The sequence below is a fragment of the Gracilinanus agilis genome, chromosome 4, assembly GCF_016433145.1.
Source record: "Gracilinanus agilis isolate LMUSP501 chromosome 4, AgileGrace, whole genome shotgun sequence".
Classification (NCBI taxonomy): Eukaryota; Metazoa; Chordata; class Mammalia; order Didelphimorphia; family Didelphidae; genus Gracilinanus; species Gracilinanus agilis.
The window spans coordinates 23,920,649-23,945,319 of record NC_058133.1 but is presented as its reverse complement, the minus strand read 5'-3'; the positions used below and the strand labels follow the sequence as shown (position 1 = coordinate 23,945,319).

Below are 24,671 nucleotides of genomic sequence, written 5' to 3'. Positions count from 1 at the left end.
CCCTGGGTGCCCGCCCTCCCGGCCTCCCTCCTCCCTGTGTGACCCGCATCACACACGGCCGGCTCAGCCCAGAGGGAAGGGGAGAGCCGGGCGGGAGGGAGGCCGGCCGGACACCTCCAATGGAGCGTGGAGCTTCGGGGCCCGTCGCAAACCAGCCAGCGCAGCCCCCGGCCGGCCGCGTGGCGGGCCCCGCCGAGCATCCTGCCCGGTGACCGGCCGCCCCTGGGCCGGCCTGGGGGGAGCCTCGACCGCCCCCATCTCTGAGCCCCCCCGGGAGAGCTTCCCCCGCCTGCAGGGGCCAGCCGGGCCATGGCCGAAGACAAGACTTTCCGCTACGGGTTCATCATGCTGGGCTTGTTCCTGCTCGCCGTCGGCATGTTCATCATGACGGCCGACCGGCCGCAGGTCTACGTCACCTTCTGCGTCATCGGCGCCATCATGCTGGTCTCGGGGGTCGTCTGGAGCATGTGCCAGTGTTACCCCAAGGTAGGCGCCGGCCGGGCTCTGCGCTCGTGGGGGGCTGCGCCGAGTGTCGGGAGAGATGGTCGAGGCCACGGTGCCCGTGTGTGTGCCCACGTGTGTGTCTGTGCCCGTGTGTCTGTGCCCGTGTGTCTGTGCCCACGTGTGTGTCTGTGCCCGTGTGTCTGTGCCCACGTATGTCTGTGCCCACAAGTGTGCCTTGCCCACACGTGTGTCTGTGCCCACAAGTGTGTCTGTGCCCACACGTGTGTCTGTGCCCACAAGTGTGTCTGTGCCCACACGTGTGTCTGTGTCCGCATGTGTGCCCACGTGTGTGTCTGTGCCCATGTGTGCCCACATGTGTATGTATGTGCCCATCTGTGTCTGTGCCCACATGTGTGTGTGCCCTGTGCACCCTTCTTGGGGGCTCTGCCTGTGTATGTGTGTCTGTTTCTTTTTGAATGTGTGTCTCATACGTGTGTGTGCCTGTGGTCGGTCAATCAATATTTATTAAATGCCCAGAACGTGCCGGGCTCCGTGCTGAGAACTGGGGAAAGACGGACCACAGAAGGGCCCGGACAAGCCGGCTCGCCCTCCCCTGGGGGTCTGTCCAGCAGCACGAGCCAAAGGCTACGCAAGCCTGGGCCGGCTTCTTCTTCCTCGTCAGCCTCAGTTTCCCTGTTTGTAGAACGGGCCCAGAGGGGCTCCTAGCCTGGAATCCAAAGCCCCCCCCTCCTGGTGTCCATGACAGACCCGGGCTCTGTGCTTTGTGGGGAGAGTCCCCGACCTCCCCCTTCTCAGGGGGGCCGGCAGGCCACAGGCCGGATTCTGAGAGTCGGCCGGCTTTCCCAGCCTGACCACCCGGTGCGTCCAGGACACAAGAAAAGATCCAGAACTGGAGCAGCCGCCCTCCGCGGCCCCTTCTGGACGGCAGCCCACCTTCTAAGACCCCTTTTCTGACACCCCCCGTTCTAAGCCCCCTCCCGGCCCCGGCGCCCCCTGTTCTAAGGTCCTTCTGAGCTCCCCCACCCTCCGGGCTCTCCCCGGAGCCCCTCACACGGCGGGTCCTTCCATCGCTGGCCGATTCTGGGGCTTTCTCTAGCCGGGGGCTCGCCGCCTCCTCGGGGCCCTGGTCAGGAGCCCGCAGAAGCAGCCAGAGGCCCCCCGAAGCTCAGGCAGGAGCCCTCGGCTGCCCCGCGCTGCCCCTCCTCCCTCCAGAGAGCCTGAAGGACCAAGTGTGGACCAGGGTCAGTCCTGGCCGGTTTGGAGCCACTTGTCTGCTTATTTACAGTCATTCCCTTTTGTCCCAGGAAGCAGAGCCGGGGGGGGGGGGGTCACGCTGAGGGAGGGAACGAGATCATGGGGAAAGCACGGCCTGCCCAGCCACCCGGACAGCGGGGGGCACTCCTGGGTTCCCACAATCCCTTTGCTGGCCGCTTCAGGAAAAGGGCACGGGAGCTCTGTCGAGCAATCTGTGCATTTATGAAGCGCCTACTATGTGCCAAGAACTGGTCAAAGGGCTGTAGAGTATGTGTGGTTAGGGGGATGGGGAAGAAGAGCAAATGAATCAAGGCAGACTTCCTGGAGGAAGTGAAGATTGAGCAGGTTTTCAGACGGGAGCAGGGAGGGCCTCTCAGGGGTGTGTGTGCAGGGTGGCGAGGGAGGGAAGGGGGCGATAGGCACTTAGCTCTAGTCCCTTTGTGGTGCCAGGGACGGACCTGGCACTTCTTCCCTTGGAGGCCCCAGGCTATTGGTCGTTCCCCTTATGGCCTCCGTTTCTCCTCTCAAATAAGGGGGGATGTGGAGGCGGATACTCGTTTACAGAATGCCGCTCTGGGCTGTTGTTATCATTCGGTCATTTTGACCGTATCCGACTCTTGGGAGGGTCCCTTCTCTCCTCTCAGATCCCCTCCGTGAGGCCAAGTCCTAGGGATTTGCTTGATCATGTTGGGTCTTACATAGAGCTTGTGGTCCTCTAAGACCCCCAGAACCTTTTTAGATGAGCCGCTGTCTGAGCCAAACCTCCTTCTCCTCCTCCATCATCACGTCCCCGGGACGTTGGCTTTTTGGACCCGAGGAGAAGAGTTTGCATTTGTCCCTGAAATGGGTCATCGTATTAGACGAAGCTCACGGCTCTGGTTCTGGGCCTGCCCTCCGTCGTGCGTGAGGGCGACGGTAAACCTTAGGCGTGAAAGAAGGGAGAGGGACGGAGACAGGGAAGTCCATTAGCCTGAAACGTGGCGGGACGTTATAGAAAGAGAATCAAACGTGGAGCCGGCCTCGGAGTCGGCAGATGCCCAGGTTCTTAGCCCGACTCTGGGACTCGCCAGCTGCATGAGCCCGGCCTCTCATGGCGGGCCTCGTTGGCTCAGTGACAGGATGGAGATCTCGGATCACAGGCTCGCCAAAGTCTCGGAGGATCTCGAGGTAAACCTTAAAGCCTTCTAGACGTGGCACTCGGCTCTGAGAGGGCCTCCGACCCAGGCTGGCGCCCTGAACGCAGATGCTGCTGGGTTGTCCATTCTCTCATTCTTCTCTGATTAAGCCCCTTCTCTGGAGAGAAAGAAAAGAAAACCATTCCCTGCCCTCCAGGATCTTCCATTCCACTGGCTGGGAAATAACCTATACCTGGATAAGTCCATAGGTACAGAGTCAATCCAAAGGAACATGGTGGCGAGAATAGATCAGGGAAGGCTTCCTGTAGGAGATGGCCCTTGGCCTGACATTTGAAGGGAACAGGAGACTCTAAAGAGTGGGGATGAGAAAGGAGGGTATTCCAGGCACGAGAGGCAGCCCATGCAAAGGTCCTCCCGATAGAAGATTCCACTGTGAGTAAAAAAAGCTCTTTCTCACTACTGAGCATCCTCAGGGAAACCCAGCAATTTTGGAATCATAATGAACCCCTTGGGGGCAGCCAGGCCTGAGTTCAAATCTAGTCTCAGGCAAAATCTGTGTGACCTTGGGCAAGTCACTTAACTTTGTTTGCCTCAGTTTCCTCATCTGTCAAATGAGTTGGAGAAGGAAGTGGCCAACCACTCCAGTATCTTAGCCGTGTGACCCTGAGCAAGTCACTTCACCCTGTTTGCCTCAGTTTCCTCATCTATAAAATGAGTTGAAGAAAGTGGCAAACCATGGGCATTGCCATGGGGGGGGGGGTAGGTGGAGACCTGTGATTTCTACTGGTTCTCAGACAAACAAGGAGCCTCGGTTGCTATCACAACAAGCATTCAGACTTGCATGGAATCTGGAAAGGTTTACAAAACACTTTCTTCACAAGGACTCCAGGAGCAAAACAACTTGGGATTTTAGTCCTCCTTGGGCAGAGGGGGAAGCTGAGGCACTGCCAGAGCGAGAGCCCCTTTACTCCCCAGGCCAGTGCCCTTCCTGCCTTTCCCCTGAAGGCCCTCTGAGGGGGTGTGGAGGAACGGGGGGCAGTGGGAAGGGCAGCGGGGAATAGCCAGCCAGGCCATCTGTCTGTCCAGCTTCAGGAGAGCCCTGTTTTTGCTCCCCAGATTGCCTTCGTGCCGGCGGACACAGATTTCGAGAGCTTCCTGTCCCCGAAGGCTCGGGGCCCTACGGAGAACGGCATTCCTGAGAAGAAGGGGTAGGTGCCAGGGCCCGGGGCCTCCACTCACCAGCTTCCAATATGTTGTTAATGAGCGCCGAGCTGCACTCAGCCCTGCCTCCAAGTCAAGGTCAAGGGGAGAAACCCTTGGCAAGGGCTGAATGAGAAATATGTCACTAGGAAGGCCAAAAAAAAGAGGAGGAGGCTGTGTGTTTGAATCAGAGGATCCGATCCAGAAGGGGCCTCCGAGGCCGCCTAGGCCAAACGATTCATTTTAGAGACGAGGAAGCCAGCAAAGATGCAGCGATTATTCGCCCAGGGCCACCCAGGGCGTGAAGGGCAGGCCCAGAACTTGAACCTGGATCCCCAGACCCCTGCCTCAATAGTCTTTCTGCTGCTCTACCAAATGAAAGCTTTTTTGATCCTTCCTGGGATCATCAACAGTGACCAGTCAGAGAGAATTTATTAACTGCATGAGATTCAGAGAAGGGCAAAAGAGAGTCCCCGACGTCAAGGAGCTCCCATTCTAGAAACAGGCACAAGCTATGGACGAATGAGCCCCAGACAAGATTGACTGGAGATGATCGAGAGAGGGAGGACACTGGCCTTTAGGGCGACTGGCAAAGTTCCCCCAGAAGGGGAGATTTTAGTGGAGCCTTAAGGGAAGTCGGGGAAGCCAGGAAGCAGAGATGAGGAGGGAGAGCATTCCAGGCAGGGGGCACAGTCAGTGAAAATACCTGGAGCTGGGAGACGGGATGTCTTGTTCAAGGAACAGCGAGGAGGCCAGACATGTAAGACACACAGTCCAGGGAGGCCCACCTTCTGTCCCTGTAGACAGCCACGTACACTTGTAAAGCCAGACCTCTTACCCCCAATATTTGTACATCGAGATAGAAAAAACACAACTATTCATAAGAGGTTAGAGTTAGAAGGGACTTTGGAACAAGAAATATCAGAGCTGGAAAGGGCCTTAGAATAGACAATGCTAGAGTGAGAAGGGAACTTAGAACCTAGTGTCCCAACATGAAGAGACCTTAGAACAGAGACTGTCGAAATTAGAGACACCTTAGAACAAAGGGTGCCAGAGTTGGAGACACCTTAGAACAAAGGGTGTCAGAGTTGGAGACGCCTTAGAACATAGACTGTCGAAATTAGAGACACCTTAGAACATAGGACTCCAGAATTAGAGATACCTTAGAACAAAGGGTGCCAGAATTAGAGACACCTTAGAACATAGGACTCCAGAGTTGGAGACGCCTTAGAACATAGAATGACAGAGTTGAAGGGGACCTTAAAACTTAGAATATTAGAGCTGGAGAAGACCTTGGAACACAGAATTTCAGAACATGAAAAACTTTATATTAGACGTGCACACATTTGAATCTAACATGTTATAATTTGAACATAGATTATCCCAGTTGGCAGGAACCTTAAAACAATGAGTGATGCTCCATGGAAGATTAGAGATGGGAGAGGCCCTTGCGTCTGCCCCTCCCATTCTGCATATGGCCCACCAGGACAGTCAGTTGGACGAGTACAGTAGGTGAACGATGGAGAAAACCAAAGGGTTTGAATGGGAGAGCAGGGTTTGAACTGAGGTCCAAGGCACATGTACTTTCTCCTACAAAAGGTTCCCCTTGCGGCAACCTGGGCCTTTGCTCGCTTTGGCCACTTAGGTGGACTATCCAGGCAGGAAGGAAAAGAGGCGATTAGGAAGTGCAGATGAGGCCGCCTGGGAGAGATGGACGGTGAATGCCGCCCTGCTTATGGGAGGCAGTAGGAGGTGCGATGGATAGAACGCTGGGCCTGGAATCAGGAAGACTTAAAGTTTAATCTAGTCACGGACACTACTAGATGTATGACTTTGGACAAATCATTTAACCTCTCTTTGCCTCAGTTTCCTTATCTGTAAAATGGAGATAATAATAGCACCTGCCTCACAGGGTTGTCTTGAGGAACAGATAAGATAATAATTGTAAAACCCTTGATAGAGTGCCTGGCACAGGGTAGGTACTATATAAATGTTACCTTTTATTATTATTACTAGCTGGGTGACTTTGGGCCAATCACTTAACCTCCATCTGCCTTAGTTCCCCCAATGTAAAATGGGGCTACTCAAAACTCCTACCTCATAAGACTGCTTTGAGAGTCAAATGAGAAGTTTGTGAAGCAATTAACAGTGCCTGGCCCGAGGAAGGCTCCGGGTAATCTAGGTTCGTTCCCTTCCTTCTCCTCATACCGCCCCTGTCATCCCTGAGAGACAAGAACAAGCCTTCCCGGGTCTCCTATCCCGTGGAGGCACCCACCTCCTGTGGGGAGCCGCCATTTACTCAGTTTTGGGCCAACGAGGCCAAGCAATCCCACGGGTCCTCTTGAGCTCATGGGTGGCCAAGGATGCCGGTCACGGGCTCCAGGGCCTGGGGGTACCCTCTGTTCTCTTGGGCCTCCTACCACTGCCAGGTATGGAAGGGGAGCCTCTAGTTTGGCGAAGTGAGGAAACAGAGACCTGAAATGGGGGAGCCACTTGCGTAACAAAAACGTGAGTCGAGATCTAATTTCTGGGTTCACATCCAATGTTCTTCCAGCCAGAGAGCCTTGGCCAGACTCATCCGGCTGGTAAGTGTTGGCAAGGAGGGTCCAGATGGGGCCTCTTGAATCCAGGTCTACGACCGTTACCTTCTCTCTTAGAATCAATATTTAGCATCGCTCCCAAGGCAGAAGAGTGGTAAAGACTAGGCAAACGGGGTTAAATGACTTACCCAGAATCACATAGCTAGGAAGTATCTGAGGTTACATTTGAACCCAGAACCTGGCTTTTTGTCCACTGAGCCACCTGACTACCCTTCAGGTCCACCACTCTTCACGTGCACATAGATTTAGCATTCATTCTGTTTATGCCCTAAGACAGAAAGATGAGCCAGACACAGCCCCGGCCCCCCAGAAGGCAAGAGGCAAAGGGATGCGAGGGGTCGGAGAGCTCTAATAAAGGCAGGACGTGCCAAGGGGCCTGAGGGACAACAGAAGCTCTAGAAGAGTCCAAATATGGGTGACCCCACGGCCAGGGGGAAGGAGGGGCAGACAGAAGGCACGGCACAGAAGAGGGAGAACAGGAGGCCCGAAGCAGCATCCCAAGCCACACCATTCACAACACAGCCATCTCCCGCCTGCGCCTCCTCTCTCCAAGGGAGCTGGTGTGATAATGTAGGGGGAAACCCCCATTAGATTGGAAATCAGAAAATCTGAGTTCAAGATTTGGCTCTGGGGGGGCAGCTGGGTGGCTCAGTGAATAGAGAGCCAGGCCTGGAGATGGGAGGTCCTGGGTTCAAATCTACCCTTAGACATTTCCTAGCTGTGTGACCCTGAGCAAGTCACTTAACTCCAATTGCCTAGCCCTTATTGCTCTTCTGCCTTGGAACTGAGACTTGATCTTCATTCTAAGATGGAAGATAGAAGTTAAAAAAAAAAAAAAAGACTTTGCTCTGATTCTTACTGGCGTCCAATTAGAATAGAGAACATTTACTCCATAGAAGAAACCAGGGCTACCGGGAAGGATGAAATCACTTCGATCAGCTACTTGTCAAGCATTTATTAACTGCCTACTGCGTCCCTGCCAGATGCTGGGGCTACAAAGTCTGTACAAAGAATAAAGCACGCCTGGACCTCAGTTTCTTCAGCTGTCATTATCCCTGCCTCCCTCGTGGGGGTCACAAAGTAATGAGTGCGGAGCGCCCTTTCCCCCAGACGCCCTGCCCGCCCCAGTTCAGCCCTTCCTCTTCTCTCCCACAGCTCCCAACCTCCTTACTCCCGATTGGAAGAAGAAGAGGCCCCAATGCAGAGCCCACCTGACTATCACCACATCCAGATGAAGGTCTTTGGGTGTGGGGAGGACCAGGGGGTCCTGTCCGCCCCGAGTCTGCCCCCGTCTGAGCCCCAAGCTGGGGGAGCAGAAGGAGGAGAGGGAAGGGCCACCTACTCAGAGCCCTTCATAGAGACGACTGTCGTCGTGCACAGGGGCCTGGACAGCACGGAGGCCGAGAGACCCCCGAGTCTGCCTGAAGCCGGGTGAGTAAGGCACAGGGGGTGGGAGGAGGCTGAAGGAGGAATGAGATGTGGCAGCTGGAGGGAAGTCTGGGGAGCTTTGGATGGTGGAGCCGGCCAATGGGAGGTTAATTGTGAAAGATTCTTTGACCTAAGAGGTAGCTGGGTAGCTCAGTGGATGGAGAGCCAGGCCCAGAGATGGGAAGTGTCTGACCTCAGACACTTCCCAGCTGTGTGACCCTGGGCAAGTCACTTCACCCCCATGGCCTAGCCCTGACCACTCTTCTGCCTTGAACCAATGCACAGTATTGCGTCTAAGATGGAAGGTAGGATTCTAAGATTCTTTGACCTACTTCTGGTCACTCAGAGCAGCTGAAGGAAGTGGGAGGTGGTTAGCCTAGAAAAAAGAAAGCTCAGGAAGGACACACACACTAGCCAGTTTCAGTACCTGAAGGACTGACCCATGGAGGAGGGATCAGGCTTATTCTGCCTGGTATCAGAAGGCAGAACCAGGAGCAACGGAGGTCTGGGGGTGAAGAGTTGTAAAGACACAGATTTCGACTTGGTGCAAGGGTTAGGGTTCTCCCAAAGTTGAACTGGCTGGCTCTGGAGGGCTTCCAGAAAAGGCTGAGAACCACTTGGTAAGTTTGTTGGGGGATGGGTTGGCCCATTGACCATTGACATTGTATAGCGGGGACTCTTGGGGGATGGATTGGCCCATTGACCATTGAGGCATCCAGCTCTGGGATTCCATGTAAGATACTGATACCAACTAGTATGAAAATCAGCTTCCTACTTTGTGGCCAACTCTGGGCCACCCTGTGGGAGAAATGAGGGAAAAGGACGCAGTTCTTGCCCTCCCAGAGTTGACAATTTAGTTGGGGAAACAACAATAACAGACCCCAAGGATCCTGGAGATGGAAGAGGACTTTGGCACTTCAGATAGGAAATGATTAGTACATATGGGACTTCCTTCCCCCTTTCCTGGGGAAACTGAGGCACCGAGGCAGAGAAGCATCATGGAACTTCTAAGGTTCTGTGAGAACTTCCCAAAAGAATCATGAAGGATCGAGATGTCACCTCCAACAAGAATGGAAGGCAAGAGGGACTGTTTAGGGGTTTGCAGAGTGTGGGTTCCAGGTCTGTGTTTCTGCTGGTGGCTGTGGGCACGATGAGCTGGGTCTTCTCCTGCTTGTAGGCTGGAGGATCAACCCTCTGGCCTCCAGCATCTTCAAGAGGATGCAGCGATGGGGGTCCTTCAAGATTAACAATGGGGAGGGCAGCTGGGTAGCTCAGTGGAGTGAGAGTCAGGCCTAGAGACGGGAGGTCCTAGGTTCAAACCTGGCCTCAGCCACTTCCCAGCTGTGTGACCCTGGGCAAGTCACTTGACCCCCATTGCCCACCCTTACCAATCTTCCACCTATGAGCCAATACACCGAAGTACAAGGGTTTAAAAAAAAAAGATTAACAATGGGGAAAAGAATACTAACGAGGAGGAGGGAGTGTCTTGACGTAGGTCAGAGGTTCCATAGTGGGGGAATGTGACACAGAAGAAGGAGGGGGAGCAAGAGAAAAGGGGGTGCTGGCAAATAACCGAGGTTACAGGGTCAAAGAAGGTGATAGAGAAGAAGGAGGAGGAGAGGAGAGCCCTCGAGACCCAACGCTCCTCTCTTGGAGTGGGAACTTGGAACCTCCTGCTAGGATTCCCTGCTGACCCCCGAGAAGCTGGGCTCTGGCTCTATGCAGGTCAGGCAAAGGCAAGAACAAGTCTCTGTGCTTGGGCTGCTTATGTTCTACCAGGAAACCACATGCCCACATCTACGCAGATTCCAAATGCAGACCAGGTTAAACATTACCCACATAGACAAGGTCATGGCAGGGGGCAAGGGCACTCGCTAGCTCCTGGCTAGAGTGGCCTCATCTAGGAAGGGGCACTCGAGCTGAGCTTTGGAAGAAGTCAGAGTCCAAGGAAGAGGGGAGAAGCAAGGGTATGCCAGGCTTGGGCATAGGCGTGGAGGCTGGAGACAGAGCGGGATGGGTGGGGCCAGCATGGCTGGTGTGTTTGAAGAGGAGCAGCGGGCCCGATGTCTGCAAAGATGGGGGAGAGTCAGGTTCGGAGAGGCCATACATGCCAAGCAGAGTGGTCTCTGTGTTCATCCTAGGGGCAAAGGGGAGCCAATGGAGATTGTTGAGCTGGGGAGGGCTGGGGCCAGAGTTGTGTCCAGCCCTGTGTGGATAATGGAAGCAGGGAGACAAGTGAGGAGGTTATTGCAGTTGCCCAGGCATGATGAGGGCAGGATGCGATTTAAAGACCACTTTCAGGTGCCTCTGTCACCCGGTGTGTGGCACATTAACAAAGAACTTAATAAATATTTGATAGCACTTAATAAATGTTGATTGATCGGCTGATCACAATTCCATCCACACCTGTGATGGTGAGGGGGATGGGGGAGAGGAGAATAAGAATTTATAAAGCACCTACTAGGTTCCAGGCACCATACTTAGCCCTTTACTAATATTTCATTTGATTCTAACAAACCAGCAAGGTAGGTGCTGTGATGATTCCCATTTTACAGTTGAGGAAACTGAGGCAAATAGTGGTGAAGGGATTTGCCCTAGGTCACATGGTTAGTATTTGAGGCCACATTTGAACTCAAGTCTTTCAAACTTTAGGCGCAGAGCTTTATCTACTGTACCATCTCCATAAATTAATAATGATATTAATAATAATGGTAGCTAGTATTTCTATATCCCTTATTACGTACCAGGTACTGTGCTAAGCCCTTTAGAAATGGCAACCCATCTGATCCTCCCAACAGCCTTGGGAGGTGCTATTTTTATCCTCATTTTACAGATAAGGAAACTGAGGCAGGCAGCAGTTTAGTGACTTGTCCAAGGTCTCGCAGATACGAAGTGTCTGAGACAGGACTCAGACTCGGGCCTTCTTGGTTCTAAGGTCGGCTCTCTGCCCCCCACTGAGGAGGATCAAATGAGGCAGCAGGTGGAAAAGGATGTGCAAACCTTCAAGCAGATCCAAATAGTGACTTTTAGAGGGTTTAGTGGATTTCTGTGATTAATGTCCTCCCCCCATTGGCAGCCTCCCAGGACTGGGTCCTTCTGAACCTCAGCGGCCTGGGCCTTGGCCGGCTTCTCTCCTTGAAGCCTTTCCCTGGGAGCTTCTTCCCCTGCCAGGCCGAGGTGAGGGCGGGCCCCGGGGAAGGATTCTAGGAGCCCGCCATGATGGCTGTAGGACATCCGGGCTTACGCTGGGGCGGGGGCGGGGTTAGTCAGGATTCCGGCCCTGCCCTCCTCAGCCGTCCGCTAACTCCTCCCGCCTGTGGTCTTGCTCCCCACAGCTCGCCGCCGGCCCCCCAGATCGGCGCTGCGCCCCTGGCCTCCTTCCCAGAAGACCTGGATTCCAGCGCGGACGGCAGCGGCGGAAGCAGCCGGAAGCCGTCCCCCCCGGAGGATGCTGGGAAAGCGGACCCTCCCGCCGATCGCTACCCGGACTTTGCTCTCATTGACGCCCCTGGAGGTGACGAGGACTCCCCAGTCCCCAGCCCCGGCCCTGGCCCCGGCCTCGGCCCCAACTTCTGGGCCGGGTCTAAGCAGGCTCCGACTGCTCCCAGGGATGCGGCTTCGGAAGGCCTTCCTGAGCCGCCGGAAGAGAACGAGACGGCCCCAAAGGAGCCCGAGGAGGAAGAGGAGGATCTGTATTACGGCCTGAAGGATGGGCCAGGCGGAGGCCTGGAAGAGGAGGAGCTCTTTGACTTCGAGCCGGACTCCTAGGCCCGGAGAAGGACTCGGGGGCGACGGCCCTTCTCGGGCTCCCGCCCTGGCCGGACCTCCGGCTCACCGGAGGACCTTATCTGAGTCACTTCGCCGCGGCTCAGTGTTCCCCATCTTTGGGGGAGAACGTTGAGGCTCGTCTGAATGTGGGGAACTCTTCTGCTTCTCCACGTGCTTCTGCGGACACACGAGCTCACCGGTGTGGGCAGCCACACGGACGCTGACGGACCCACCCACGCCTTACCGTGTCCAGCTCTGCTCTGTGCCTCGCGCACACCCTTCCCAGGCGGGTCGCCTTTGAGCCGGAAGGGACGAGTCCGGGGACTGACCCAGGGCTACCCCGCTAGTAAGGAGCCAAGAGAGAATTCAGTCCCAGAATTCCTGCCTCCAAGGCCAGAGCTCTGTCCAGGGTAGCCAAGCCTTCCTCTCCGCCTAAGATTTCCCATTTCAGGCTGGTCCCCTGAGAAAGGACTAAGCTGGGCCTGCTAGAGCTTTGCGGAGGGGGAGGGCACGTCCTTCCTGCAGCCACCATGCCGGCCGGCCCAGCTCCGTAGAGGGCTCCTAGACACATAGACCCCCAGCCAATGGCCCCCTGTAGAAATGTCAGCATTTATGAGCGCCTTCAAGCTGGTGAGGCATTTTACATCGGTTTTCTCATTTGTTCCTCGCAACGACCTTGTGAGGTAGGTGCTATCATGATCCCATTTTGCTAAGAGGAAACCGAGGCTGAGAAAGACCAAAAGACTCTCCAAGGATCATATAGACAGGATTCAAACTCAGGCCCTCTTGGACACCTCGTTGCTTTCCTGTTATTTCCTCCTTCCCCAGTCTTGATGTCTGCCGCCAATACAGAAGGGTGACTGTACCAGAACAGTGTCTGTGGCTCGCATGCCTCAGGATGCCCAGGGTCCAGGGGTGGCACCTGCCCATCTAAGGACGCCCTGAGGCTCTCCTTCTCGCCACCCACTTCTCATCGCCAGACCTGTCCCAGCTTTCCTCCTCTGGGCTAAGGTCCTCCCCTCATCCCTCTCTCTGGCTTTGGACCAGTCAGACTCTATTTCCCATCATCCTCGGCCTCAGTGACATCCATTTACTGTTAATCTTGTCAACCAACCATGGATATGGTTTTTCAGTGTGGATAGAATGACCGATCAGGAGTTCCAACCTTGATTCCAGCAGTAACTGTGTGACCTCGGCCCAGTCGCTTCTCTGTAGGCTTCCATTTCATGGTTTTCTCATCTACAAAGTAAGGATGGATGAGGGTCAGCAGAGGTGGGGGGCAGCCTATGAAGACTGAAGACAGGCCGTGGAGTTAGGAACAAACAGGTCCATTAGAGGGTTAAAAGACGGTGGAATATTATTATGTCTTAAGAAATAAGGAAGGAGATAGTTTCAAAGAAACCTTAGAAGAATTGTCTTAACTGATGCAGAGGAAAGCAGCAGAACCGGGAGGACAATTTCTACAATATCAACGTTGCCAATAAAGAGCCGAGTTCGAACCCTGCCTCCCAGAGGAAGGACTAACCTGGGACTACTAGGGCTTTGCCAAGGGGAGAGGGCATGTTCTTCCTGTAGCCATCATACCGGATGGCACAGGACAGGAGGAGGGGCAGGACACTTCCTCTGCCATCAGGATGACTTACAGCATCCCCTGCAGCCCTCAAGAATCCAGCCCCTCACGGAAATAAGCCAGGAACAGACTCAAGAGCCACTAGAACAGCTTTCCCCAAAGCCCATGCATTTCACTGAAGAAGGAACCCCAAGTTATCACTTGTCCATTTGGAATTATGCTTAAAATTAGGCTTTCTCTTCGGGCAGCTAGGTAGCACTGCAGAGAGAGTGCCGGAGCTGGAGTCAGGAAGCCCCAAGTTCAAGGCTGGTCTCAGACACTTAATAAATATGGGAGTCTGGGCAAGTCATTTAACCCTCTGCCTCGGTTTCTTCATCTGTCAAATGAGTAGGAGAAGGAAACAGCAAACCATTTCAATGTCTTTGCCAAGAAAACCCCAAGTGAGGTGACAAAGAGCCAGACACAAACCACGACAGATACCTTCTGAAGCTTGAATTTCTGATGGCTTCCGGAGGCCTGGCTGAGGAGCGGCCAGAAGATGACCTACTGAGAAGCAAACAGATATTCCGGGAAGAGAGGACCAAGGACTGCGGAAGGATGCCGATCTTGCCAGCAAGTGTAGGAACAAATGGCGCTCCGTCCCCTCGCCCAGCCCGAGGAGACCTCATTCAACAAACCCTTGAGGAACCCAGGCTCCTGGCTGTCCTTACGAGCAGCGCAATTATCCACAAGTGGATTCCAGCTCAGTCTAAGGGGAAGCTTCTTAACTGATCTGTCCTCGAGGGGACAATCTTGAAGACTTTGCCCCAGTCAGAGAAACTGGGTAGCCATGTGTTGGAAACGTTGTAGAGGGAGCTCTGGGGAAAGAGGGAGGGAACGTGCATTTATTAAGCATCTGCTTGGTACCCGGCACGGCGCTAAGTGCTTCACAATTATTATCTTGTTTGAGCCTCACAACAACCCTGGGAGGCAGGTGCTGTTACTCTCCTCATTTTATAGCTGAGGAAAATGATCCAGACAGAGGTCAAGTCACTTGTCTGGAGTCACACAGTTAGGAAGTGTTTGAAGCTGGATTTGAATTCTGGTCTTCCTGACTCCAAGTCCGGTGCTCTATCCATTGTACAACCTCACTGTCTAGGGCATATGGGAGTCTTTCTGGGTTTAAGATTCCATCGTGTGTGTGTGTATTTTTTTTTAGGATGTTGGGGATGCTCCAGTATCCTTACCCCTGAGCCCCCAGCCATGCCCCATTTCAGGTCTCTCTGGGGCAGGCTCGAGCTCTCATGTGAGGGGATACGCCCTGGCTCACACATTTTAGTTATATGTCATCTTCATTTTATAGATGAGGAAACTGAGGCACGGAGAAAGAGTGGGGAAGGTGCAACCAAGTCACCGTGTACGGCCATGGAATCATTGCTCAAGGATCCATCCCAAGAGCAATGGAGACCTTCCATACTTGAATAGAGAATGACAGAGAACTTCAGGCCACCATTCACTACTTCTGGGACCTTGGGTTATACTCAGTCTCCCTAAATCTCAGTTTTCTCATCTATGAAATGGGAGCTCGGGATGGGTCAGATTAATTGGTATCAAGGGTCCCTTTTTGATCTAACATCCTATCTAGTCTCTAGGGAAGGGAGGGAATGCTCAGTCACGAGGACACCTTTCCTGGCTTGTCTCCCAAATTATTTCTTCCTCGAGGAATTGAATTTCTGGCAAGGCAGTGTGGTGTTGTCTGTAGTAAATCTTAATAAATGTTTGCTGATGGATTGACTGGTGATGGTTAATGAAGACATTACTTTCCAGGCCTCAACCTTCACAATAGTGCCTTTGAGTAGTCAAGGAAAGATGAATGTGGTTCGGTGACTAACAGCCTGGAAGTGGAATAAGAAGGATTAGGTCTGAGCCTGCCTGCCAGGTCTTAGTCGTGTGACCCAGATCTCTCTAGGCCTGTTTTCTCTACATAAAATGAGAGGGTGGAATTAGATGATCTCTGCAGTTCCATCCAGCTTGAACGTCCTGTGATACATAATCGATATAAGTTGTTGTTCACCCTTCATTTTGGAAAAGGGCCAATGGTTTCATAGGTGACGGCTTGACTTGTCTTCTACTATAATTCAATGGATTTCCTCGAAGTTCCGAATCCTTCCAACTGGGCAGATAGCAACCCGTTCCATGTCCTCTCACTTTACGTGACTTTTATTTACGTCTTCCTGTCATTTCTGCCCCCTACGTCTCATCTCTGTGCTGGGGTCCTTGCTCTAGATTTCTGGATATTGTCTATATGCCAATGGAGAACATGGGCCGGACACCGATGATTCCTGGTTCTCATTACGTTTCTGTTCACAGATCTTTTCAATGTCATCTTTTATACCATTTGTGCCCAATCATAGGATCCCCAATCTAAATCTGGGAGTGACCTAGCTCAGCCCCTTCATTTTACTGGGGAGGAGATTGAGATTCAGAGGGGTTGTGATTGGACCAACCTTCAATTCTTTTCTTAAAAATATTTTTTATGGGGGCAGCTGGGTAGCTCAGTGGATGGAGAGCCAGGCCTAGAGACAGGAGGTCCTAGGTTCAAATCTGGTCTCAGACACTTCCCAGCTGTGTGACCCTGGGCAAGTCACTTGACCCCCATTGCCTACCCTTACCAATCTTCCACCTATAAGTCAATACACAGAAGTTAAGGGTTTAAAAATTTTTTAAAAATATATATTTTTTATTTTTCCAATTACATGTAATAACAATTTTCCATGTAAGTTTTATGAAGTTATAAGATCCGAACTGTCTCCCTTCCTCTCTTCCTCCCCCACACCCCCTCCTCAGAGACAGTGAGCAAGTTGATCTGGGTTATCATGCAAAACATATTTCCATATTGTTTATTTTTGGAAGAGAATAATCATATAAAACCAAATAAAAACCTAAATAAATTAAAGTGAAAAACCATATGCTTTGATCTGCATTCCAACACCATTTCTTTCTTTGGAGTATCATGACAGTATTCTTTGTCTTAAGTTCTTTAAAACTGTTCTGGATCATTGTATTGTTAATAGTAGTTAAATCTTTCACAGTTAATTCCACAATATTGCTATTACTGTGTACAGTGTTATCCCAGTTCTGCTTATTTTATTTTGCATCAGTTCATGTAGTTTCTTCCCAGCTCTTTCTGAAATCATCTTGTTCATCATTCTTGTACAATAGTATTCCATCACCATCATACCACAATTTGTTCAGCCATTCCCCAATTGAGGGACATCTCTTTAATTTCTAATTCTTTGCCACCAGAAAAAAAGATAGCTATCAATATTTTTGTATAAGTAGGAACTTTCCTCTTTTTTTAAAATCTCATTGGGATATAGACCTGGTGGTGGTATTACTGGATCAAAGGATGTGTGCTATTTTATAACTCTTTAGGCATAGTTCCAAATTGCCCTCCAGAATGGTTGGATCAATAAACAGCTCCACCAACAATGCATTAGGGTCCCAATTTTGCCACATCCTTTTCAACATTTATCACTTTCCTTTATTGTCATATTGGCCAATCTGATAGGTGTGAGGTGGAACCTCAGAGTTGTTTTAATTTGCGTTTTCTCTAATCAAGAGTGATTTGGAACATTTTTTCATATAATTAGTGATGACTTTGATTTCTTCATCTGAAAACTGCTTGTTCATATCCTTTGACCATTTACCAAATGGGAAATGGCTTGTATTTCTTATAAATTTGATTTACTTCTCTATATATCTGAGAAATGAGACCTTTATCAGAGAAATGTATTATAAATTTTTCCCAGTTTGTCTTCTAATCTTGATTACAATGGTTTTGTTTGTACAAAAGTTTTTAAATTTAATATAGTCAAAATTATTTATTTTATATCTTATAATGTTCTCTTATCTCTTGTTTTGTCACCTTCAGTTCTTCAAAGAACTATGACTATGATATTCCATTATTTGTGACCAAGTGACATAACAAGAGGATACTGAGAGGTGGCACATCCTTCCCAAAGCCTTTCCTCATTGTCCAGTTTTTAGTGGCCTTGCTCTTCTCAAATGACCCTGTGTTTACTTATCTTCATACAATTTGCATTCTCCTACTAGAATGTAAGTCCCTTGAGAGCAGAGACTGCTTAATTTTTTTCTTTTTAATGCAGAATCTTCTCTAATGTGGGACCCTTACATGATTCTTCTGAGAACAGGTAACACAGTGAACAGAGTGCCAGCCCTGGAGTTGGGAACACCTGAGTTCAAATCTGGCCTCAGATACTTCTTAGCTGTGTGACCCTAGGCAAGTCATTTAACCATGATGGCCTAGTCCTTACCACTCTTGTGTCTTAGGATTGATACTAAGACAGAAGATAAGATTTAAAAAAAAAGATAAATGGAGATGCAATAAGATAAGGAACAAAGGGATGAGCTTTGGGATGGGCACTAAGAAGATGGGACTAAGAGGTTTGATGCCCCAAACTGACTGACACTAACTATTCTTTGCCACACTTGCCATATTGAGATGTCCATCAGTTACTTGGGTACATGTCACACACCCCCTACTAGACTGGAAGCTCATTGAGGGCAGGTACTATGTGGTTTATCATCTTTGCATCCCCAGGACCTGTACACGGCCCTATACCTGGTAAATAAGCTATTAATAAATTTTTTGTTGAATCAGACTCACTGCTTGACTCTGTTTATTTTTCCTCCCCTCCTTGAATTTCAGTGTCCTCATCTGTAAAATGGGAATAACCCAGCCTATCCTACCAACCTCATTGAGCTCATCTGAGGGTCAAATGAGATCAGACACATAAATGGCTTTGTAAATGATAAAGTGCTACACAAATTAGGTCACTTCTGACCTCTGAGACAAAGCAGCGCAAGTCTAAACTTTCTTTCTGGTGACACCTCTTCAATACTGAATGCCCCCCAAGTTCTTTAAACTTTAAAACTTAAAAATAAATAGCCCTGGGGGCAGCTGGGTAGCTCAGTGGATGGAGAGCCAGGACTAGAGACAGGAGGTCCTAGGTTCAAATCTGGCCTCAGACGCTTCCCAGCTGTGTGACCCTGGGCAAGTCACTTGACCCCCATTGCCCATCCTTACCAATCTTCCACCTATGAGACAATACACTGAAGTACAAGGGTTTAAAAAATAAATAAGTAAGTAAGTAAGTAAGTAAATAAATAAATAAATAAATAAATAGCCCTGGGGGCAGCTGGGTAGCTCAGTGGATTGAGAGCCAGGACTAGAGACAGGAGGTCCTAGGTTCAAATCTGGCCTCAGACGCTTCCCAGCTGTGTGACCCTGGGCAAGTCACTTGACTCCCATTGCCTACCCTTACCACTCTTCAGCCTTGGAGCCAATACGCAGTATTGACTCCAAGACAGAAGGTGAGGGTTTAAATAAATAAATAAATAAATAAATAGCCCTAAGACTTTGGGGACACCCTTTGCTTGTGGTCAGTTATCAAGCTCTACTCCAAGGGTTTTCTTCCAGTTCCACCCTCCCTAGTCCCTCCAAATGAGCCTTGAATAACAGGCTCCTTGGCCTTCTCCCCCTCACAGTCTCTCTTCTCTGGATGATCTCCAGGTCATCAGTGACCTTCCTAAAATGGGGTGTCTAGAGTTGACTTTGCTGGGCGGATCACCCCTATTCAACCCTGAGGACTCAAGCAAAAATCTCACTGAATGTCAGAAAAGGAAGATATGGCAGAGGCTGTTGGGTCAAACAGTGTATCTGAACCGGAGTCTACTCTACAGCATCCCTGACAAGTGACTGTGTCAGTCATCGCTCTATGGAAGGCCTCCACCAAGAGAAAATGTCTGGAAACTCCCAGGAGGTCCCTTTGGGCTGCGTCCCATCTAGGAGGGCTGGAAGTTTCCACTCTGAACCCTGGGTTTTCTGTGGGTGGCGACTCATAGCTACTGACAACTGGGGAGTTGGCCATTTAGCTTGGAAGTCCGGGGGGCCATCATAGTCCAGATTGTTACCCAAAGGGCTGCATCTCAGAGGCTTACTGAATCCTATTGAACCCATCATGGAGAGAGGACAGAGCCAGCCACAAGACCCGAGTTCTGGCTCTGCTCCTAAATTACCACGCGGTATTGGGCCAGTCCTTTCCTTCTCTAAACCGGATGATTCTCTTTTGTGATTTTTGCCGTTGCTTTTGCCCATGACTGGAGCAGGTGAGGTTCCCCAAGAATGATTTCTTTAAGCTTCTGGATTTTGAGTTCCGAGCGTACTGCAGCGCCCACCATCCCGTGATGGAAAGGGAGGTGACACTATTTATCAGGCCCCTTCTAGAAGCCAGGCACTGTGGTGAAGGCCAAGTGCTCTTTCAGGCCTCGCCCCAGACCTGGACGATGGGCGATGGGCAAACAGTTTAGCTGTAGCCAAAAGCCAGAAGCTTGAGAAGCTTCAAAAGTGCATACCTGGGGGCAGCTGGGTAGCTCAGTGGATGGAGAACCAGACCTAGAGACGGGAGGTCCTAGGTTCAAATCTGGCCTCAGATACTTCCCAGCTGTGTGACCTTGGACAAGTCACTTGACCCCCATTGCCTAGCCTTTACCCCTCTTCTGCCTTAGAATCTTTTTTGAAGGTATCTAACCCTTACAGGGAGCTCCTGCCTTTTTCTCTGTCCACGTAGCCTGAACTTGCTTTCCATTTTTCTGCCTCCCTTTCCCCCCAAGGATCACTTTCAGGCAAATTGCTCTGTGTTTGTACTGAGGAGAGATGTCAACACTGCCCAGATGTACGCCTGTGTTTACAGCCAATACAGATGGTGGCTCTTTCCTTCTCCCTCTAGGCTCTCCCCCTTACACAGGCCAGGTCAGGAACCTGGTTGTTCCAGGAGGCTCCAGAGCAACCACAAGGTTCTAATCTACCCAAGCCTGGGGCTCTGCTCCAATAATGTCTCCTTCATTTGTTCCTCAATAAAACGAGGCAGTCGTACTCAGTGACCTTGGAAGTCCTTTCCAGATCCAACACTAGGAGCCCTGATGGGATCCAGAAAAGTGGTTGGTGGCCACAGAGTCCTTCTTGCTTGAGAAGCTGAGCAGGGGCTTTCTGGGCCACTGCTTAACCAGATTCGCCCTCGATTCTAGGACAGCAGAGCCCACAAGCCTGGAATAAAGGAGACGCCAGAAACGCAAGGATTCAGGGCAAAGGCTGGAAGCTCCCTCTTCACCTTCTCCCTCGAAGGAGGGGATAAGCGCCTAGAACTTATATGCTCCCAGCAAGGGGCGGCTGTGTATAGTACAAAGGTCTTATGGAACAAGGAAATATGGGTTCTGCCCCCCCCCTTCAGCCTCTAATTGCTAGGTGACTTTGGCTTTGCCTTCTCGGCTGTAGAGTGAGATGGATAAGACCCTCCCTGCCCCGACGTTCCCTGTTCTAAGACCTTTCTTAGCTCTGACAAGCTGACATTGGGTTCTCCACGAATGAATGAATGAATGAATGAATGAATGAATGAATGAATGAAGCATCTATAAAACACTTCCTATGTAAAAAGCACTTCCTGTGTGCTGAGAACCAGGGCTCAGACAGCTCCCGGATTTTTGGAGCTCATCATCTTTTGGGGAGAGTTTCAGCTCCGAGTCCCAGAGAGCCCAGCAGCAGCGCAAATGGGAAGAGCTGCTCTTTACGGCCATTCTCTCATTTCACTATTCCTGGAGCTCTTGGGCTCAGGGTCTGGGCTTTCCCTGTCATGGTGGAAGGGGAGATGGCAATCTGAGCAGTCTGGTCTGGGTGCCACTTACTGCCTCTCATTTCTCCCTGGGGGTATCTTGCTGCTGGCTTGGTCTGCTTGCCTTGGATGGGGCAGATGGGGAGAGATGGCTGGTCCCTCCTCCACAAGACCTTCCTCCCTAGATAATGGACTTGGGGACTTGGCTGGCAGCAGGAGCAGGGGCCATGGAGGGTGCTGCCTCTCCCAGGGGTCCTGTGCCCCACGGTCTGTTGGGACAGTTGGTCAGAAGTTGCTGGGAATGATGAGGAAGGTGAGCCCCTTCTCCACAACGATTTCTCCCCTTGGGGATGGCTGTGGGGCTGAGATGGGAGCAGATCTAATGATCTGGAGGGCGTTGCTATTCCTGAGGTTCTTGGGTTTGGGTTCTGGGCTCTTCCCATCAGGCTTTGAGAGGAGACAGTAGTCAAGATGGCGTTTTGACCTCTTTGGCACATAATACATTCTGCCTTTTTCTCCGGGTCCCTTGACATTTAAGCCAGGTTGGTCCACCTTCCATGGATGACTGTGACGCGTCAATGGTAGTGACTGTAAAGCTGGTCACTTAGGAATGAGGAGAACACTGTGTTCACATTCTGTATTGATCCATTGTCTCCTGCTCGATTTTGTAATCATATCTTACTTTCCCCCAATTACATGTAAAAGCCATGTTTAATATTCATTTAAAATTTTGAATTCCAAATTCCCTCCTTACTCTCTTTCCTGCCTCCATTCAATCCTGCTAAATCCTGCTTCAAAGAGCTCTAGACTAAGATTCATCCTAGAGACCTTGATCTAGTTTTGACTTTCTTTTTTTTTTTTTAAACCCTTAACTTCTGTGTATTGGCTCTAGGGTGGAAGAGTGGTAAGGGTGGGCAATGGGGGTCAAGTGACTTGCCCAGGGTCACACAGCTGGGAAGTGTCTGTAACTTTCTTAATAGAATGATAGAATAGGGTCTCTTGTGGTTTAAACCTTTACTGGGGTTAGTATGATTGGTGTGTGTGTGTCTGTGTGTGTGTGTCTGTGTCCTTCCCTAGCATTTAGCAAGGTATCTTGCACATAGAAAGCAATTAATATGGGGGCAGCTAGGTGGCTCAGTGGATTGAGAGTCCGGCCCAGAGATGGGAGGTCCTGAGTTCAAATTTAGCCTCAGACACTTTCTAGCTGTGTGGGCAAGTCCCTTAACCCCCATTGCCTATCCTTACCACTCTTTTGCCTTAGAACCAATACCCAGTATTGATTATAAGATGGAAGGTGAGGGTTTAAAAAAAAAGCAATTAATATCCATAGAATTAAATTAAAATTTCTAGTCTATGAGTTTAACACAGCAAGTCAGAAGCTTTATTTTTGCTCTAGAAAGGCTGCATACTTAATGAGGAAACTGACACAGGAAGATCTAATGGTTCACTCTGAGCCCCTAATGGTCATCTGAGCTGGCCTGAGAATACAGGTCTTTGAGTCTATGGTGGTTTTCATCTGCAATCATACAACTGAATCAAATTATTGAATGTAAGACTTGAAAGAGATCTTAGAATTCTTCTCTTTCGGTTTTTCTTCTCTATTTCTCAGATGAGGAAACTAAGACCCTTAGAAATGAAACTACTTGCTGACTTCATTTCCAAGTTCTGGCCATCACAATGGAGTTGCCCAGCCGTTCTGAACTTTATTTGTTATATTTATATGTTTTTAATTTGTTATTTGGTCTTGGTACTCTCGGGCTGGTCACTTGTCCATCCAAGTCAGTCATCTGTGAAATGGTTATACTAAGGCAGTGAGCTCTATAAGCCTCAGGCTGAGGTCTCCAGGGATGAAAGGTAGTACCTGGGGCAATGTCTCATTGTTCTGTTATGTCCTGTGATCAGTGATGGGGAACTCTGTTCACTTATTTGGCCAGACATTCATCCCCTTACCTAAAATCAACCCAACATACTTTTTTTTTTTAAGCTGAGCACACTAGACAACCTACTAACATGATACCATTCTATCATGTTAGGAAAAATCCTAACAGAGGTGATTATAAAAGGTTAAACAATGATGATTATATCAAATTAAATAACTTTTACATAAACAAAATCAATGCAACTAGAAGAAAAACTATCAATTTTGGAATGGGGAGAATACCTTTCACAACAACAAATATCTCTGATGAATTATACAAGACATGTGTGTGAGATAACAATGAGCATGAGTGCCCCACTCACTCAAATTAGAAAACCAAAGTGAGAGTAGAAGAGACAGAAGTTTACTTCACTCCTAAGAAAAGAAAAATGCCCTTGTGGCAAATACAAATGTCTGGGTGCAAATACGAACATTATATAGGTTCCTGATTCAAGATTTCCCCCTTCCCTTCTCTGTCTGATCCCCCTTGTCTGGGGGCTTGAAGTCTATTCCAATCAAAGAATAGCAAGATACATGAGCTATCACTTGGGAGGGGGTAAGGGCAAGAGTATCACCCTGAAATTTCAAGGGTAAGAAGAGATAAGGAGGCAGCTGCAGCTGGCTGAGTCTCCTTGTTTCTTGAGCCTTGATGATGCCATCAAGTGAGATAAAAAGTCTGGTCCTAGACTTCCTCGAAGCCAAAAACAGATTCACGTACACATTTCATTCCAGATTGGAGGAGTGGGGTATAAGCTGGATGCTTTGCCTTGAGAATATTGCAGGGGTTTGAGCTGAATGCTTTACTTTGAGAATCACACAATTTATTTTATTTTGTTCACATGTAAGAAATGAATACAAGCCTATGAACTATTCCCCAATAGATCAGAGGTCAAAGGATATGGACAGGCCATCTAAAAAAAAAAGAAAATACAAACTATCAATAATCATATGAAAGAATCCTCCAAATTGCTGAGCATAAAAGAAATACAAGTTAAATTAACTCTCATTTTTCTCTGAAAACCCCAAAGACTGACAAAGATAACAAACTGCCAAACTGCTGGAGGGACCGTGACAAGACAGTCACACTAATACACTCTTGGTGGATCGGTGGATCCTGGTCCAAGTACTGTGGGAAACAATTTGGAACTTTGCCAGACAAGTCACTAACGTGGTAACACCACATGTGGCCCAATGATTACACTCCTGGAGCTATATCCCAAGAAGCTCAAAGACAGAGAAAGGTCACATCTGCACAAAAATACTTCTAGCAGCACTTTCTACAGTAGCAAAAAAAACTCTAGAAATATGGTAGGTAATAACTAAAAGCCTCACTAAGACTTTTGGGATACATGACAGATAATAAACACAATTTCCTCTAATAGTAAAGGAAATCAGTAGTGAAATTCATCAACACTTCCATCACTGCATTGGCCAATCCAAAGGCTCAAACCCCTCCCACACACACACCCCTCATCTCAGCAAGGACATGGTGGCAGAGGAGAGGGACAGCACTTCCTTCATCAGACCTGGCCAACCTGTTGGTTTGCTTCGCCAAATTATACTTCATTATGAAGGAGATGGGGAAGGGCGGTGTTAAGAAGGGACTTGATAGCATCTTTTTAAAGCCAAGCACACTAGATAAATTCAAGTGAAAGAAAAAAG

At 49.9% G+C, this 24,671-nt stretch overlaps 2 protein-coding genes across 2 annotated transcripts in view; both read left to right on the top strand.

The window, feature by feature from the left end:
* The first annotated feature begins 309 nt into the window (after positions 1-309).
* BSND (barttin CLCNK type accessory subunit beta) lies at positions 310-11,851 on the top strand. Its single transcript, XM_044674792.1, has 4 exons — positions 310-486; positions 3,972-4,063; positions 7,811-8,086; positions 11,419-11,851. Exons 1-4 carry the CDS (start codon positions 310-312, stop codon positions 11,849-11,851), a joined length of 978 nt encoding a protein of 325 aa, XP_044530727.1.
* A 144-nt stretch (positions 11,852-11,995) lies between these two features.
* The window catches only part of PCSK9 (proprotein convertase subtilisin/kexin type 9), a 56,665-nt gene continuing 43,989 nt past the window's right edge, over positions 11,996-24,671 (top strand). The window contains exons 1-2 of the mRNA XM_044674791.1: positions 11,996-12,197; positions 12,450-12,534. Coding sequence (XP_044530726.1) covers positions 11,996-12,197; positions 12,450-12,534 — 287 coding nt within the window. The remainder of the gene's footprint in view (positions 12,198-12,449; positions 12,535-24,671) is intronic.